The sequence below is a fragment of the Notolepis coatsorum genome, assembly GCF_963971535.1.
Source record: "Notolepis coatsorum genome assembly, chromosome: 4".
Taxonomy (NCBI): Eukaryota; Metazoa; Chordata; class Actinopteri; order Aulopiformes; family Paralepididae; genus Notolepis; species Notolepis coatsorum.
Genome location: NC_140168.1, coordinates 48,446,021 through 48,461,558, shown reverse-complemented (window position 1 = coordinate 48,461,558; position 15,538 = coordinate 48,446,021). Strand labels below are relative to the sequence as shown.

At 46.5% G+C, this 15,538-nt stretch overlaps 1 protein-coding gene across 1 annotated transcript in view; it reads left to right on the top strand.

Annotated features, from left to right (window-relative positions):
- Positions 1-734: 734 nt before the first annotated feature.
- LOC311226309 (uncharacterized protein) overlaps positions 735-15,538 on the top strand; it is a 50,612-nt gene continuing 35,808 nt past the window's right edge. The window contains exons 1-3 of the mRNA XM_084311726.1: positions 735-758; positions 1,741-1,797; positions 7,781-8,377. Coding sequence (XP_084167852.1) covers positions 1,766-1,797; positions 7,781-8,377 — 629 coding nt within the window. The 5' untranslated portion in view covers positions 735-758; positions 1,741-1,765. The remainder of the gene's footprint in view (positions 759-1,740; positions 1,798-7,780; positions 8,378-15,538) is intronic.

The window sequence follows — 15,538 nt, the reverse complement described above, 5'->3', positions numbered from 1 at the left end:
ATTGAAGATGAACGCAATGCGACATCCTTTACTAGGCTCACCCACCAACAGTGCAGGTGCTGAACTGCTGATCCGAATGTATAGGTAAAAACCATATTATGCGTTTTCATCAATAAAAAAATAGCCAAAAAAAATTCCGCTTGCGCGCTTACGCGCGCTCGCATTCACTGGGGGCCTACAAATACAATCTTTCATGGGGCCCAGAATCTGGAGCTACACCCCTGGCAGTAGGAGTAGGAAGACGTTTGTAACTAGGCTAATGGAGGAACCTACTTCCAGTGACTGACGCTAAGCTAGGCTAACGGTGCGTGTCTTCCTACTCCTACTGCATGCACAGAGAAGAAAAAAGGTATGTATCTTCTCAGGGTAGATGGCAAATAAGCTAATTTCCCAAAATGTTGGAGTTTTCCTTTAAGCCGCGGGGTGACGGAGGCTGGAGTGCAGGGGCTGGCCTCGGCCAAATATATGAGGGTGTGGCACTACATGCTACATGAAAATCAACCTTTGAGCTGGACTACGTGCTGCTTACTCCTAAACTCCTGCTTGCTGCTACAATAGCTGAGTCAACTGCGTCTGACTAAACACCACGAAGCACCACCACCAACTGTGCTGCTCTTCACTCCTCTCCTATAATCGCTGTCTGCTCATCTCCCACTACAATCACCCCTGCCCACTTTGACTACCTAGGATGGCTTAGAGTAGACAGAGTACAGCGACTTGCAATGGGCCTGGTCTACAAGATACACTACACCACTCAGGTACCCATGTATATGTCGAAATACTTCCCAAAGGTCAGTGAATACCACACCCACGACACCAGAGGGAGCTCCACAAATCATGTTAAACCCAGATTCGGCTCAAACAAGGGACTAAACATGTTTCGCAATTATGCCACAACAATGTGGAACGCCCTACCCACAGCCGTAAAATGTGAATCCCTACCCACATTCAAAACCGCTCTTAAAGAGCACCTACGGGAGGCTGCAATTCGAAACTGGCCACCGTAAATGTCCAAACCCCCCCACCCCTCCTAATAGACAGTCTCCTCCCCACCGTATGTATATTTCTCTCCCACCCACCCACCCCCTCCTAATGTACAGTTCTCCCCATCATATGTATATATTTTCTGTTAGGATCTCTGGGTAACAGTACTGTATATTTGCATATCGTATATGTCACAAATGTATCAGTACTATATTCATGTATGTCCCTATGCCAAATGCCATGTATGTTGTGTATGTCATAAATGTCACTATGAATTGAAAATGGGGGACCCTGATGTAAACAAGACAAACGTCTTTCTCTGGTCTGCATCCCCTTAACAATTGTGTGTATTGAGCCGTACTGTATTGTACCCATTCTGCAATCTGTTAAATAAAGTTTTCATTCATTCATTCATATAATATATTCCCAATGGGCATGTGTGCGTGCCGTGATGCGAGGGATTTCCCGATCAGCATTTGTCAGCCCCAGTCTCCTCCGTAGACCAGACCGTCTCATTTAACAAGGAGTGATACTGATTAAACCATGATTTTGTGAAAAGAAATTAGAATCATAGCTGGATTATGCTCAATACACCACAGCTATGAACCAATCAGATTGCTTGATTTGATCTACCCGTCTTGTGAAACATAATATATACCTGGAAAGACCTGAACTTTGACTCTATCACCTTATGACATTCAGCCATACCTTGTAAACGGGGATTAATAATAATTTTGCCATCTCCTACCTTTCCAGCTTCCTGGCTCACTTGTCTGCAGCCATGGCTAACGCTGAAGCAATCATCGACAAATGGTAACTGAAGTGTTATCGAGACAATGAAGACAACGAGTTGCAGACTGGACTCAAGTTTACTTGGTTGACATAGAGACGCTCATACATACTCGTGCACTCTTATATATCGTCCGGGTTGCACACCGGCATTATATGGTACCTACTGCATATCACTACATCCCCCCTGTTTAGCAGCATCGCCCCATATAATTAGCGGAACACTCTTATGTCAATAGTCCACTGAAATCACATCACCAAGTGCAAATCCTCCCCCTTATTTAGGTTTACATTCACCCCCCAAGACCATAATGATAACAAAGCACCAGAGTCCCCATGATGACCCACCCAGCCTTGTGCTCCTGGTGTTGTTCTGGCCCTCTGTAGTGGGCATCTTCCGTGCAATATTGTGTGCTCATGTCACATAGTCTTTGAAATAATCTGGTCTGTTTACAACCCTCCCACATCTTGTGCGTCTTGGTCCTGGGCTATTGGGCACCTGTGTAGTACAGGGTGACATCGTAGGTGTTTCCGGTGGGTCACTCTGCATTGTAGGTGTTTCCGGTGGGCCCTCGTGGGTGTCCTCTTGAAGCTGTGGCACAGCAAAGTGTGTCTGTGTTGGACTTATCTGCATCTGTGGGATGTATAGCTCACGCAGGTGGCTCCTGCACCGCCTGACCTGGTTGCCATTTGGTGTTTGTACAACATAGCTTCTTGGCTCGTTGCATTTTTGTACAATGATAGCTGGATGCCATGTCCCTCTATCCTTGTTCAGCACAGTCACATGCTGTCCGGGGCAGAGTGGGGGTAATTCTCTGCGGCAGCTGCGGTCGTGATGCTCTTTTAGGTCCGCTGTTCTCTGTTCCATGTGAACCCTATGCTCCTCCCTGCCTGGCTCTGCCCGACTTGGCAGCAGGGTGGTGACAGGTCTCCCAAATATCAATTCTGCTGGTGATGGCAGTTTACTGTCGATGGGTGTCGCTCTGACTTGTAGTAATGCCATCTGTAGATTGCCTCCCTGTTCCAGGGTTTTGGTCACAATTGATTTGATGTGTCTCACGTGCCTTTCAATGAACCCATTAGGGCTGCAACTAATGACTAATTTGGTAGTCGACTAATCTGCCGATTATTTTTTCGATTAGTCGACTAATCGAAAACCAATGTAAACAACAACAAAACAAAAAAAAAACAAAAAAAAAAGTTTTTTTTTTTTTTTTTTTTTTAATTACCTATCTTTGTGAAAGTGGCTTCTCAGCTCTGGTCCAGCTGAAGACAGAGCAGAGGAACAGATTGGACATTGAGCATGACCTCAGAGTTGCTTGTCTACCATCACCCCAGACTTTGAGACTCTTGTCAGGACCAAACAACAACATCATAACATGATGATCCCATAGCAAATTAAAATAATGACTCATGAAACATTTGAATTTGGATCTTTAAGCCACTTTAAATGAAAATGTATTTGAAGAACAATACAGCAATCACTCATAACAAGATAAATAAATTAAATAATACAAATTAAAGTGGAAGTGTACTTTAAATAACTTTTGTTTGCTGTGTGTGAGAGGAGTCCGTGTGTGTGTATGTGTGTGTGTCTTACTCTGATCGCTGTGTGAGTGAGAGGAGTGTGTGTACTGTGTAATTTGTGTGTGTGTCTTACTCTGATCGCTGTGTGAGTGAGAGGTGTGTACTGTGTAATTTGTGTATGTGTGTGTGTCTTACTCTGATCGCTGTGTGTGAGTGAGAGGAGTGTGAATGTGTCTGTGTCTTACTCTGATCGCTGTGTGTGAGTGAGAGGAGTGTGAATGTGTGTGTGTCTTGTTATGATGTTGTCTGGAACCCTGAGAAGCCACTCTCACAAAGATGGATAGTGCACAAAAAAAAAAAAAAATTAAATAAATTTTTTTTTCTTCTTTTTTTTCTTTTTTTTTCTGACTAATCGACGCAACAATTTCTCGTCAACGATTTTTTATAATCGACATCGTCGATTATGTCGACTAATCGTTGCAGCCCTAGAACCCATTGCTCTTTGGGTAATGGGGAGAGCTTGTGATGTGTTTGACTCTCCAGTCTGTTACAAACCTTTGGAAGGCCTGCCCTGTGTACTGTGGCCCATTATCTGTTAGGATCTCGTCTACTCGGCCAAACAGCGACAGGTACATCTGCATTTTTTGTGCGACTGCATGGCTAGACACATTAGGCATTTCATCCATCAGTGGATATTTGGAATACCTGTCCACAGTCAGAAGGAACTGGCGACCTTTGACCTCAAATAGGTCAGAAGCGATAGACTGCCATGGTTTGGATGGTATGTGGTGTGGGTGGAGAGGTTCTTTTGGGTTTGCATCTTGATGTTCCACACACACTCTGCAGGATCTGCACACCCTTTCGATGTCATCATTCATTTTGATCCAATAGACACTTTCTCTGGCAAGGCGACGCGTTTTCTCAATCCCTTGGTGGCCCACATGTAACTGTTTCAGGATGTCAACAGTCATGGAGTCTGGGATGAGTACCTGTCTACCTTTGAATATGACTCCTGATTCCATTGCGAGCTCATCCCTGAAGGACCAGTAAGCACGCAGGTCCTTTGGCAGGTCTTTGATGTGCTCTGGCCATCCTAGGTGAATGACTTCTTTGAGGGCATTAAGTTTGAGATCCCTCACTGTTTCTGTACGGAGAGCGTCCTGTTTCTCAGGGGAGAAGTTTATTAATGCAATGGTATATTGCTTCTGATCCTCGATCTCCATATCAACTCCATCAATGCGCTCATCTAGCTCTATGTCCCCATGGTTTTCTGGGTTTGGCAACCGGCTGAGGGTGTCTGCCAGGATCATTTGAGTACCGGGTCGGTACATGACTTCATAATTGTACCCTTGTGTCTTTATCAGCATGCGCTGGAGTCGTGGTGGTGCAGCATGCAGTGGTTTTGCACATATGGTCACGAGTGGTTTGTGGTCTGTTACCACGAGAAACGATTTCCCATATAGGTACGTGTGGTATCGCTGCATCTCTCGCTCTATATTGCTGTATCTTGACTGGCAGTCAGTCAGTGTCTTTGAGCCAAAGGCGATGGGTCTGTTGTTCTGCACCAAAGCAATGCCCAATCCCTTCTGTGATGCATCCACTTCAAGGGTTAAAGGTGTGTTTGGGTCATAGTACTTCAGACATGCATGCTCGGTGACTGTTGACTTCAGGTCCTCGAAGCATTTCTGGTGGTCAGTGTCCCATATCCATGGAGCTTCGTTTTTTAGCAGCCCCCTCAAGGTGTGAGCCTTATCTGCAAACTTTGGTATATAGGGGGACAGGTATGTTAGCATTCCCATGAATCTGTGCAGATCATCTTTGTTTTGGGGTGTTGGCATGTGTTGTATGTCCCTGATCTTATCTGGGTCTGGCATGATGCCTTTGCCTGTGTACAGGTTGCCGAAGAAGGAAATGCTGCTTTGTTTTATGGTGCACTTGTCGCTGTTGAAAACAACACCTGCCTCGCCAGCTCGTTGCATCAGGTTGGTCAGGTTCTTGTCATGCTCTTCCTCGTTTGCTCCATATACTGCTATGTCATCAGCTATGCTGACAACACCTTGGAGCCCCTCTAGGATCTGGTCCATCTTGGCCTGGAAGAGGTCTTGAGAGACACTCAGACCGAATGGTAAGCGCTTCCAGCAGTACCGGCCAAATGGAGTCCGGAATGTTGTTAGGAGTTGTGAGTCTTTATCCAGGTGTATAGACCAATACCCTGCTTTTGCGTCAAGCTTGCTAAATATTTTGGCATTAGCAAATTCTGGGTTTAATTCCTCCACAGTTGGAATTTTGTGTGGGCATCTCCTAAGGCTGGCATTCAGTTTTTGAGGATCTAGGCATAGCCTAAGGGAGCCGTCTTTTTTCGTGCCGTACGTCGGACTGGAGCACCAGTCTGTGTGTTCTTCCACCTTTCTTATCACCTCTTGCTCCACCATTTTATCCAGCTCTGATTTTAGCTTGTCTTTGATGTGGATACTGCATTTCCGTGGTGGGTCAATGAAAGGTTCAGCATCCTTTTTCAAAAAGAGCTTAGCGGTTCCACTAAAATTGCCTAATTTATCAAACTGGTCTGGGTAAGCTTTCTTTAGCTCCGCAATGTTTGATATCCTCTTCAGTGGTCTCTGGCTGTTGTTAACCTTCTTGTTTACTGTATCAACATTGACAGTTACCAGGTTTAACAGCTCACTGGTTGGCAGTCCAACTACAGCTGGACCTGGCACATCCACAACATAGAACCTGGCATTGATCCATTGTGAGTCTTTGTACTGGCATGGAATGTCGATAGTACCCATACAGGGAATCTGATGATCACTGTATGCCGATAGCCTCCTGTAATTTTTCCTCAGCTTTTCCTGCGCACACGCATCCTTGCCATACATCTGTCTGAAGGTGCGTAGTGGAAGAGTATTGCCTGATGCCCCTGTGTCTATTTTTAGACGGAGTGTATGTCTGTGGCCTGGTAGGTCAGGTGGTCTCACGTTCAGTGTTGTGTATGCCTCTTCTCTGGGTGGCTTCTCTGGGGTCCGGGTTGCACACCGGCATTATATGGTACCTACTGCATATCACTACAGTAACACAGCTATTAACTCCATTTCCGCCTGTCTCTTAGCAATAACAAATAACTTCCTAAAATTAAATGAGGGCAAAACTGAAATCCTACTAGTCGGTCCTATAACAAAAATAGAAAAGTTACAGAACAATATGGGGCAACTTACTCCTTGGATCAAACTCAAAGTTACATGTCTCTGCGTTATAACGGACTCAGACCTAAGCTTTAAATCACACATCAACAAGGTGACAAAAACATAATTCTTCCACCTTAGAAACATAGCTAAGGTACGGCCATTTATAAATCAAAAGGACGCTGAAAAACGGATCCATGCCTTTTATCTCAAGCCGACTTGACTCACTCCTCACTGGCCTCCCAAAAAAAAACACAGAACGACTCCAACTCTTTCAAAACTCGGCAGCTAGGCTACTAACTAGAACCAAGAGGAGAGACCACATCAGTCCAGTATTAGACCCTGCACTGGCTTCCGGTAACATTTAGAATCGATTTCAAGGTCCTCCTCCTTACAGTATATACAAAGCACTAAATGGAACAGGACCAAGCTACATTGCAAATTCTCTAGTTAACTATGTGCCTTCTAGAATAATACAATCATCTACTACTGGACTGAAGGTTCCCAACCACAGCCTAAAGAAAATCGGGGACGCAGCCTTTGCAAACTATGCACCAAAGTTATGGCACACCCTACCTATGTACATTAGGGAGGCTAGATCACTAAATATTTTAGATGTTAGATCCTATTATGTGAAAAACAGATTTTATGTGTCTGCACTTTATGTGCTCATTTTGCTATTTTTTCTGTTGTGAAGCACTTTGAGCTGCAAGTCCTGTATGAAAGGTGCTATACAAATAAAATGTATTATTATTATGTCATTTTCAGCAAAAATTTAAATATGGTATACATCCCAGCATACCCATATTGAAACATAAAGGTTTGTACACCTGGAGAGACCTGAACCTGAACTTATCACCTACACCTTTTGTCATTCAGCCATACCTTGTAAATGGGCACTGTGGAGGAAATAATAGCTGGTCTCCCCCCTCTCCCTTAACAGACTTGTCTTCTCATAAAGACGTGTCTTCTTAGGCTATGGTTAGACTAGTGTATTCCTGGCGTTTTTGTATACGTTTTTGACGACGTTTAATCTCCTCCCTCTTGCCTAACCCCCATATGGTGTCCCCCTCCCCTCTCCGGTAACCCAGAATGGGAGCCATACAGCCATTATTTCTACTATTCTGTATGTATTGATCAATCTGGCTAATAAATCGTATTAACTGGATCCATTTGACTGAGTAAGTTAATCGTTATCTACAACAGTACAAAACATTTACATTTAGTCATTTAGCTGATGCTTTTATCCAAAGCAACAAAATGGGGATTAATAATACTTATGCCATCTCCTACCTTTCCAGGTCCCGGACTCTCTTGTCTCCAGCTGAAGCGATCAAGAAGACAGCCAAGGTGTTGTTGGGCTGTGAGAAGAAGGTTTCCTCGTTTGCCTCTTTCATCCACCTCAAGTTTGACTCCCTGAAATTACAGGAAAAGGAGCAGATCCACCATGCAGTGATCAACACGACCTACATGAAGTATGAGGAGTACATCAATAACCAGTATGCCTCTTACAACAGCATGGTGAGACTGATGAGGAAATTCCGGGACTTCCCCACAGACTTCCCCATGAAGAACTTTACACTGGTGTACGAGGAGAGTAGGGGGGAGATGAGCCTCGATGTGTTCTATGACGGAGTGATGAACAAGTCCCTCCTGACCGAACACTGTGACTATGACCGCAGGATCATGGAGCACTTCTGCTCCCACCTGGGACACCTGTTCAGGATCGGCCTCGTCGCCCTCATGGCCTACACGGTGGTCATCGAGGACGACGAGGATGAGGTGCAGGATAAGTGGGCCAAGAGGATGAAGGACATCAAGAAGAAGATGGACGAGGTGCTCAGTCAGTGCAAAGAGGAGGGCCCTGGCCAGAGCCAAGCCAGGCCTGGAAAAGCAGGGTGAGAGGGAGTGAGAGAGTGAATGTGTGTGTGAGAGAGAGAGAGAGAGAGAGAGAGATATGAGCACCAGCTCTATGGCCCTGTTCAGATCTGTATATACAATTTGTGTCTAGATCCAGTCAAGATGGATTTCAGTTCACACTGCATCTCAACATCTTGAGTTTTTTTTTTTATCACTAAATCTGCATGCAAAATATGTAATATAATAGAGCCGTTTCCATTACAATTTACAATGTGAAGTACTTGTTTGTTAGAGCGACTACACAACTTTTCAAACGCTTCCCAACAATGAAAAAGTATTATTCTCATGGTGGATATTAGGCCTAGCAACCTGCATGAGGGAAATTCCCCATCAATTTCCAATTTAAAATGGGCCAAAACGCAAGGAGACGGTAGTACATTTTTCCAATAGTGACTTCAAAGCCTGGAATATAGAACCGCCATGCAAATAACTGTTCTGTTTGCTAATGTTATTCGTTGTAGCTGAAGCTAATACAGGAAAAAAGTTTAAAAGACCATATTTAATAAAACAACTTTTTTTCTCATCTTTACAGTACAGAGCACACGTGTCAATTCGATACTATTCAATTAAATTCAATGGTGTTGTGATACGGTAGGTATCCTGCACTGGCACAATTCACAATTGTTTGGTGATTACTTGTGGTTTAAGGTATGGGACTGCCGGGATGAATCTATGCTATAAATAGATTGATGTCTCTTTACCTCTCCCTATCCCTCGCTCTCCCTCTCCATCTATCCCTCTCTCTTTCTATCTCCCTCTCTCTCTCTGTCTCTCTCCCTCTCTCTCTGTCTCTATATATATCTTTCTCTCTCTCTGTCCCTTTCTCTCTTCCTCTCTCCCTCTATATATATATCTTTCTCTCTATGTCTCTTTCTCTCTCTTCCTCTCTCTCTCCCTCTCTTTCCCGCACTCTGTCTCTCCTTATTTGTCTTTCTCTCTCCACCTCCCTCTCTGTCTCTTCCTCCTGTCTCTTTCTCATTCTCTCTCTCCCCCTCTCTGTTTCTCTCTGTCTCTCTCTCACTCTGTCTCCCTGTCTCTTTCTCTCTCTGTGTCTCTCTCTCTTTCTGACCCTCACCCCCCCACGCCCCACCTCATATTTTGTAACCCCCCAGAGCCATTGAACAATGTAGTGTAATTACTGTAACAATCATTTGATAGGAATGCTAGCAGAGCTGAGCTGGTCCTGGACCTGTGCCCCAGTGCTGCTCTGTCCCACTGGGAGAGATCCTCATCAGGCCGCCGTGATACCATACCGCACCACGCTGCTGCTTTGTCAGAATAATATGCCTTTTACTAAAAATAACATCATCCCCTTTCAACATTACAGTGCTTTATGGAGTCACAGAGGAAGAAGTTGTACTTTATAAGTCTGCTAGAAGTCAGCTAGAGATGCAGAGGAAGTTATAAGAACTTTATAAGTTAGTTAGAAGTCAGCCGTAGGTGAAGAGGAAGTTATAAGAACTTTATAAGTCAGTTAGAAGTCAGCTGGAGGTGAACCACGTAATGCGCTGCGTCGCAACACGGCTGACCCGGGTTCGATTCCCAGACCCGGCGTTCTTTGCTGAATGTCTTCCCCTGCTCTGTCTCCCATTCCTCCTCTCTCTCTCTCTCTCTAAAGGACTGCCCGGTAGTAAAAACCCAATAAAAATCTACAAAAACATAACTTGTCCGAAAGGACAAGTAACATTTAGAAGTCAGCTGGAGGGGAGGAATAAGTTACAAACTTTATAAGTCAGTTAGAAGTCAGCCGGAGGTGAAGAGGAAGTTATAAGAACTGTATAAGTCAGTTAGAAGTCAGCTGGAGGTGGGGTGGTCAGGTGGCGTAGCGGAGATTGCGTTCGTCACCAACACCGGAGACGCTGGATTCGCCTGTTCGAATCCAGCTCACAGCTCCGGCGTTATCACCAGCTTGGCTGGCCGTTCACACTAATACAATTGGCTGTATTAGAGGGTGGGAAAGCTGGCGGGGTGGGTCCGGGTCATTGTAAACAGCGACTCCTACAGTTCGGTCGGGGCGCCTGCTCAGCGCGGATAGGATCTAAGGGGGGTAGTGTGATCCTTCCACACGTTACACCCTCTCAGTGAGAGTCCGCGCTGCCAGGTGAAAAGAAGCGGTTGATTGGCTAGACGTGTGTCGGAGGAAGCACGTGATAGCCTCCACTCTCCCAGACCGACTGTGGGGGGTAAGTGTGCAGCGACCAGGAAGGGGATTGGGAATTGGCATAACGACTAACATTGGGATGGGAGAAAAATCGGAGGAAAAAGGAGGGAGAAAAAGATAAAACGTTATAGTTAAGAACGGTGTTTTTGGAACTACGGAAGGCATTTGACAGCGTGAGCCACTCTGTTCTCCTCTCTAAATTAGCCAAATTCAAGCTCTCAGCGAACATACTAAATTGGCTGCAATCTTATCTGTCTGATTGCCCTCAATGTGTCAGGGTAAAAAATGTATTATCCCCTTTCCAAACTTTTAATATGGGGGTGCCCCAAGGATCGATTCTCGGCCCCCTCTTGTTCTCTATATATATTAATGACCTCCCTACGGTCTGTGACGAAGTGGATATCATGATGTATGCTGACGAGTGACGACACAGTCATCCTTACCCATGGAAAAAACCCTGCTGAAGTTGCTGCCAAATTATCCAATGCTATGGACAGAGTAGCGGAGTGGCTCGATCAATCGCGCCTTACGCTGAATACAGACAAGACAGTGGCTATGTATTTTAGCAAACAAAGCAGGAAAGGTATCTACCCTGATATATTTGTAAAGGGGAGAGTGATAAAAAATGTTGAGGAATTTAAATACTTACTCTTGACTCAACTGACTTTTAAAAAACATAAAAAATGTCTCATGTTTTTTTTTTTTTTTTATCCACTTTTTCTCCCATTTTTCTATATTTTCTCCCATCCCAATTTCGTATCATCCAATTCAACCCTCCCCTGTCACGAACGCTGTTTCTTGCCTCCCACAAGCCGGCTGCAATGTGGACTAAGTCATACATAGCACAAGTCCCCTCCGGTACTTGAGGTAACAGCAGTCGCATCTTTTCACCTGCGCAGCTCGATCTCTCAGTGTCGAGGAGTAACGCGTGGGAGGCTCACGCTGCCCCCGACACTTCCTGATTCTACTGCGCAGGCGCACCAACCGACTTGTAGGAGTCGCTTGTTCACAACGTTCGATCCCCACCCTTCAGTTTTCCCTCCCCGTAATACGGCCAATGTGTATTACTGCGGACGACCAGCTAAACTGAAAACAATGTGGAGAGCTGGATTCGAACACGCGAATCCTAGCGTCTCCACACTGGTGGCGAGTGCCTTGCCCACTACACCACCTAGCCGCCCAAATGTCTCATGTTTTAAAGTTTAACATTCTGAATTTCCGCCATTTTAGAAATTCTTTAACAACAGAGGCAGCACAAATTTACCTAAATGCTATGATCCTGTCCTGAGATACTACATGCCATGCTGGACGCAAGCCAATCAAACTACCTTAAATCCGATCAGATCCCTGTATGGACAAGCTCTGAAGATATTGGACAGAAAATCTAGACAGCATCACCACTGTAATATTCTCCCCAAATACAAATTACTAAGCTTTCATAATTTAAGTATCTTCTCATACATACGTTTAGTTCATAAAATAATTTATAATACTGCCCCTCCTCCATTGAAATTTGTTGTCCTATTGTTGTGAAGGATCAGATTAAACCGAATATGTATATTTATTTATATATATATATTTAATTGTATTTGTATATCGTTTGATATCCCCTGTATATTCCTTGTACAATATGCATTGAATATCCCTTTAGTCTACTAAACAGCCCATAATAGTTTCATTCTACCATTGGACGAGAACCTGGCGCCAGGTTGCCATACCCCTAGGTCCAAGTTCAATCGTGCCGCCTAACATGTCGTGGCAAGCCCCGGTTCCGCGCAGGAATATGTCGGGCGAAATACGAATGGTACTATTTGTTCATAGCGCATATATATATGGCGCAAGTAAAGTAGAACTTTCTTTTAGTCCAGTTCTTTACCCTCCAACAGAGTGACAGACGCGAAGCCTCCCCACGACGCACGTGTGGTGTAGTAAGGCCTACTTGGCCCCAGAATAGGCATTGAGATATCGTGTAGATTAATAGTTGAATAGTCATAGTTTGGCACTATACCGTCGAGTTGGACGTATTCTATTAAGCTAATAATAGTCTATTTATGTATGGTGCATCGTTCGGTTAGAGTTCTAAAGTTATCAGTACCCCCATCGTTCCTGACGTTATCTGGACGCTTAACCAGGCTGGTCAGACCCCTAGTGGTGATTGCATCCGAGGAGCCCCGGGCCAAGAGCGACTGGACCTGTATATTGGATTACTCTACCCGGACGACGGCGAGCCTTCCACGGCTTGGATTATGCTTTGTGTGCTTTGATTATTCCATGGATAAAGGCCAACACTGCGGAGTGTTGGAACTACCCCCCGGAGAGGACTCCAGGTAAGACGGCGCTCGACACCAGTGAGGTCGCCTCACGTCTTTCCGTTGTGGACCGGCAGATACCGTCCACAGAGGGTCCAGCTGTATTCGTCTGCGGTCCGAGGTTCTGTGGGCACCGTGTCCAAGACTTTGGATTCTCCCAAGACACCGTCGGCCAGATGGGATACCGCCAGCGGCTTCTCTACCCCCCCCCTCCTACTGTCTTACAACCAGCGGGACCCCCCCCCCCCCCTTAGTGTATCCAGCTATAATCATTTAAGTACCATCGCTATCGTTTTCCTAAATATTCCAGGTTGTATACTTACTCCCTGCGTAACCAGAGATTGGACATTCAATGTTGATTTACCTACGAATACTCATTTGCCATAAAAGTGCATATTTCATATTTCAAATCATAAATGTAATTAAGTGATCGTTGTATACACCTTTTGCTGTATTAAACCTTCGATTTGGTACATTTGTGTGGATTCGTTTCATCAGGTGGGAAAGTGTTCATCATACTTATATCTTGTACTGGGTGGCCAGAAGTTAAAGTACATGAGGTAGTGGTATTAAATATCATATCTAACAATACAGTCAGGGAATTGTACCCCTCAGATACAATTGGTCCTTCGAGCCGGAGGGTAACTAGTGTAATATTAATATAGTGTTATTAATATCGAAATGGCCTATGATGAACACTCCACGAAACGATCCTCCTAACCTAGAACGCCCGCGGCGCAGACGACAGACACCTCAGTACTTAGAGGCTTACACTGTCAGTCAACTACCTAGCCTTCGACAAACGGTAAACGCGGTAAAAGTAGAAAGTAAAATTATGTCTGACCTTAACGACCAGGTTTCCCCGACCACAGAGGCCCTAGTAGGTCCTAATGTAACTGACCAAGCTCACGGTGGGGACCAGGAGGGAATTGACATGCCTTTACCCCCCGCCACTACCCAAGAAGTAGTCCCCGACCACCCCCGGGAGGAAGACAACCCTACAGAGAGAGAACTCTGCACGGAAGAAGAGGAGGAGAGCGCCGAGGAACTAGAGCTCCAGGACTCCCCAACGAGTACCCCCAGGAGCGGCTCACGCAGGAGCGGCTCACCTCCACTACCGCCTTCCCCCAACGAAGCGGAGAGGATACTACAACAGGCGTTCCTCGTCAGCCTGACAGCCTCTACCGAACGTGATCGTCTCCAAGCACAGACGCTTAGCGAGCGCGAACAACTCCAAGCACAGACGCTTAGCGAGCGCGAACAACTCCAAGCGCAACAACGGAGCGAAGAAGAGCGCATACGCCTGGAGATGAGACGCCTTCAGACGGAAATTAATATGGTAAGAGACCGGGCCGCAGCAGAGCGCGCCGCCGCCGCAGCAGAGCGCGCCGCCGCCGGAGCCCAGCGCGTCGCTGACTATGCCCAAAGAGAAGCAGAGCGCGCCGCCACCGAAGCCCAGCGCGCCGCTGACTATGCCCAAAGAGAAGCAGAGCGCAACATCGATCTCATCCAGCGCCAAGCCGAGCGCGACAGACTACAAGCCGAGCGCGACAAGTTAATAGCGCAGCTAAGGAAGCGGCTGATGATCCCCAGGGCAACACCCTCTCCCTCCACCAGGGGTTCAAGGAACTCGTCGAGACAACAGTCAAGAGCAGCGCCTCCCAAACGAGCAAGCGACCCTGAACTTGACCAACAGACAAAGCCTATACCCCCCGCAGACCCCCTTCCCAGACCGGTCCAAGCGAGACCCAGCTACAAGGAAGGAGCGGCATACACTGCGGAGAAGCAAGATAAACGATTACAGGATCTGGAAGATCTGATAGAGGAAGAAGAGGGAGAGGAGGAGAACCAAGCCCGACGACAGCACAGTACTCCACCGGACCAGGAGGTCCAGTGCAGCCCAGGCTATACCCCCGCGGCGCTGCGCTACAGACCCCCGACTCTATTCACGGGTGAGCACGACGCACGACCAGCCCCGAGGAATAGCACCTGGACCAGCTGGCTATGGTGCCCTGCCGGTACCAGCCCACAGAGAGACGCAGAGGACCCAACAGCAGATGAAGAGGTCCAACACAGTGTGAAGAACAGTTTCTACGTGGACAACTGTTTACAAAGCGTCTCGACTCAAGAAGAAGCCGAGGCTCTCCTAATCAAGTTACGCGCCTCCCTGATCAAAGGCGGCTTTGATCTCAGGCAGTGGGCCAGCAGTGACCCGCACGTATTGCGCAGCCTCTCCTCCGCGGACAAGGCTGCCAGCAGCGAGACCTGGATGGCGACAATCCCAGGAGAAGCCCTAGAAATGACACTAGGACTAGTCTGGCGCTTCAAAACAGACTTGCTCCACTATAGACACAAACCCCTGGCTCCAGAGCAGGGACGGTCGGCGGCGATACCGACCACCAGACGGAGTGTGTACAGAACACTCGCCAGACAATATGACCCGTTGGGATGTATTCTACCTTACACCACCAGGGCAAAGATGATTGTCCGAGCACTATGGGACAAGGACCAGGGCTGGGACGACCCAATACCCGCACACCTTGCCTCAACATGGAGAGAGTGGGAGACGGAACTCCGCTCACTCCCAGGTGTCAATATACGCCGCAGCTACTTCCCATCCACAGTGAGGCCAGAGACATGCGAGATTGAGCTACACGTCTTCAGCGACG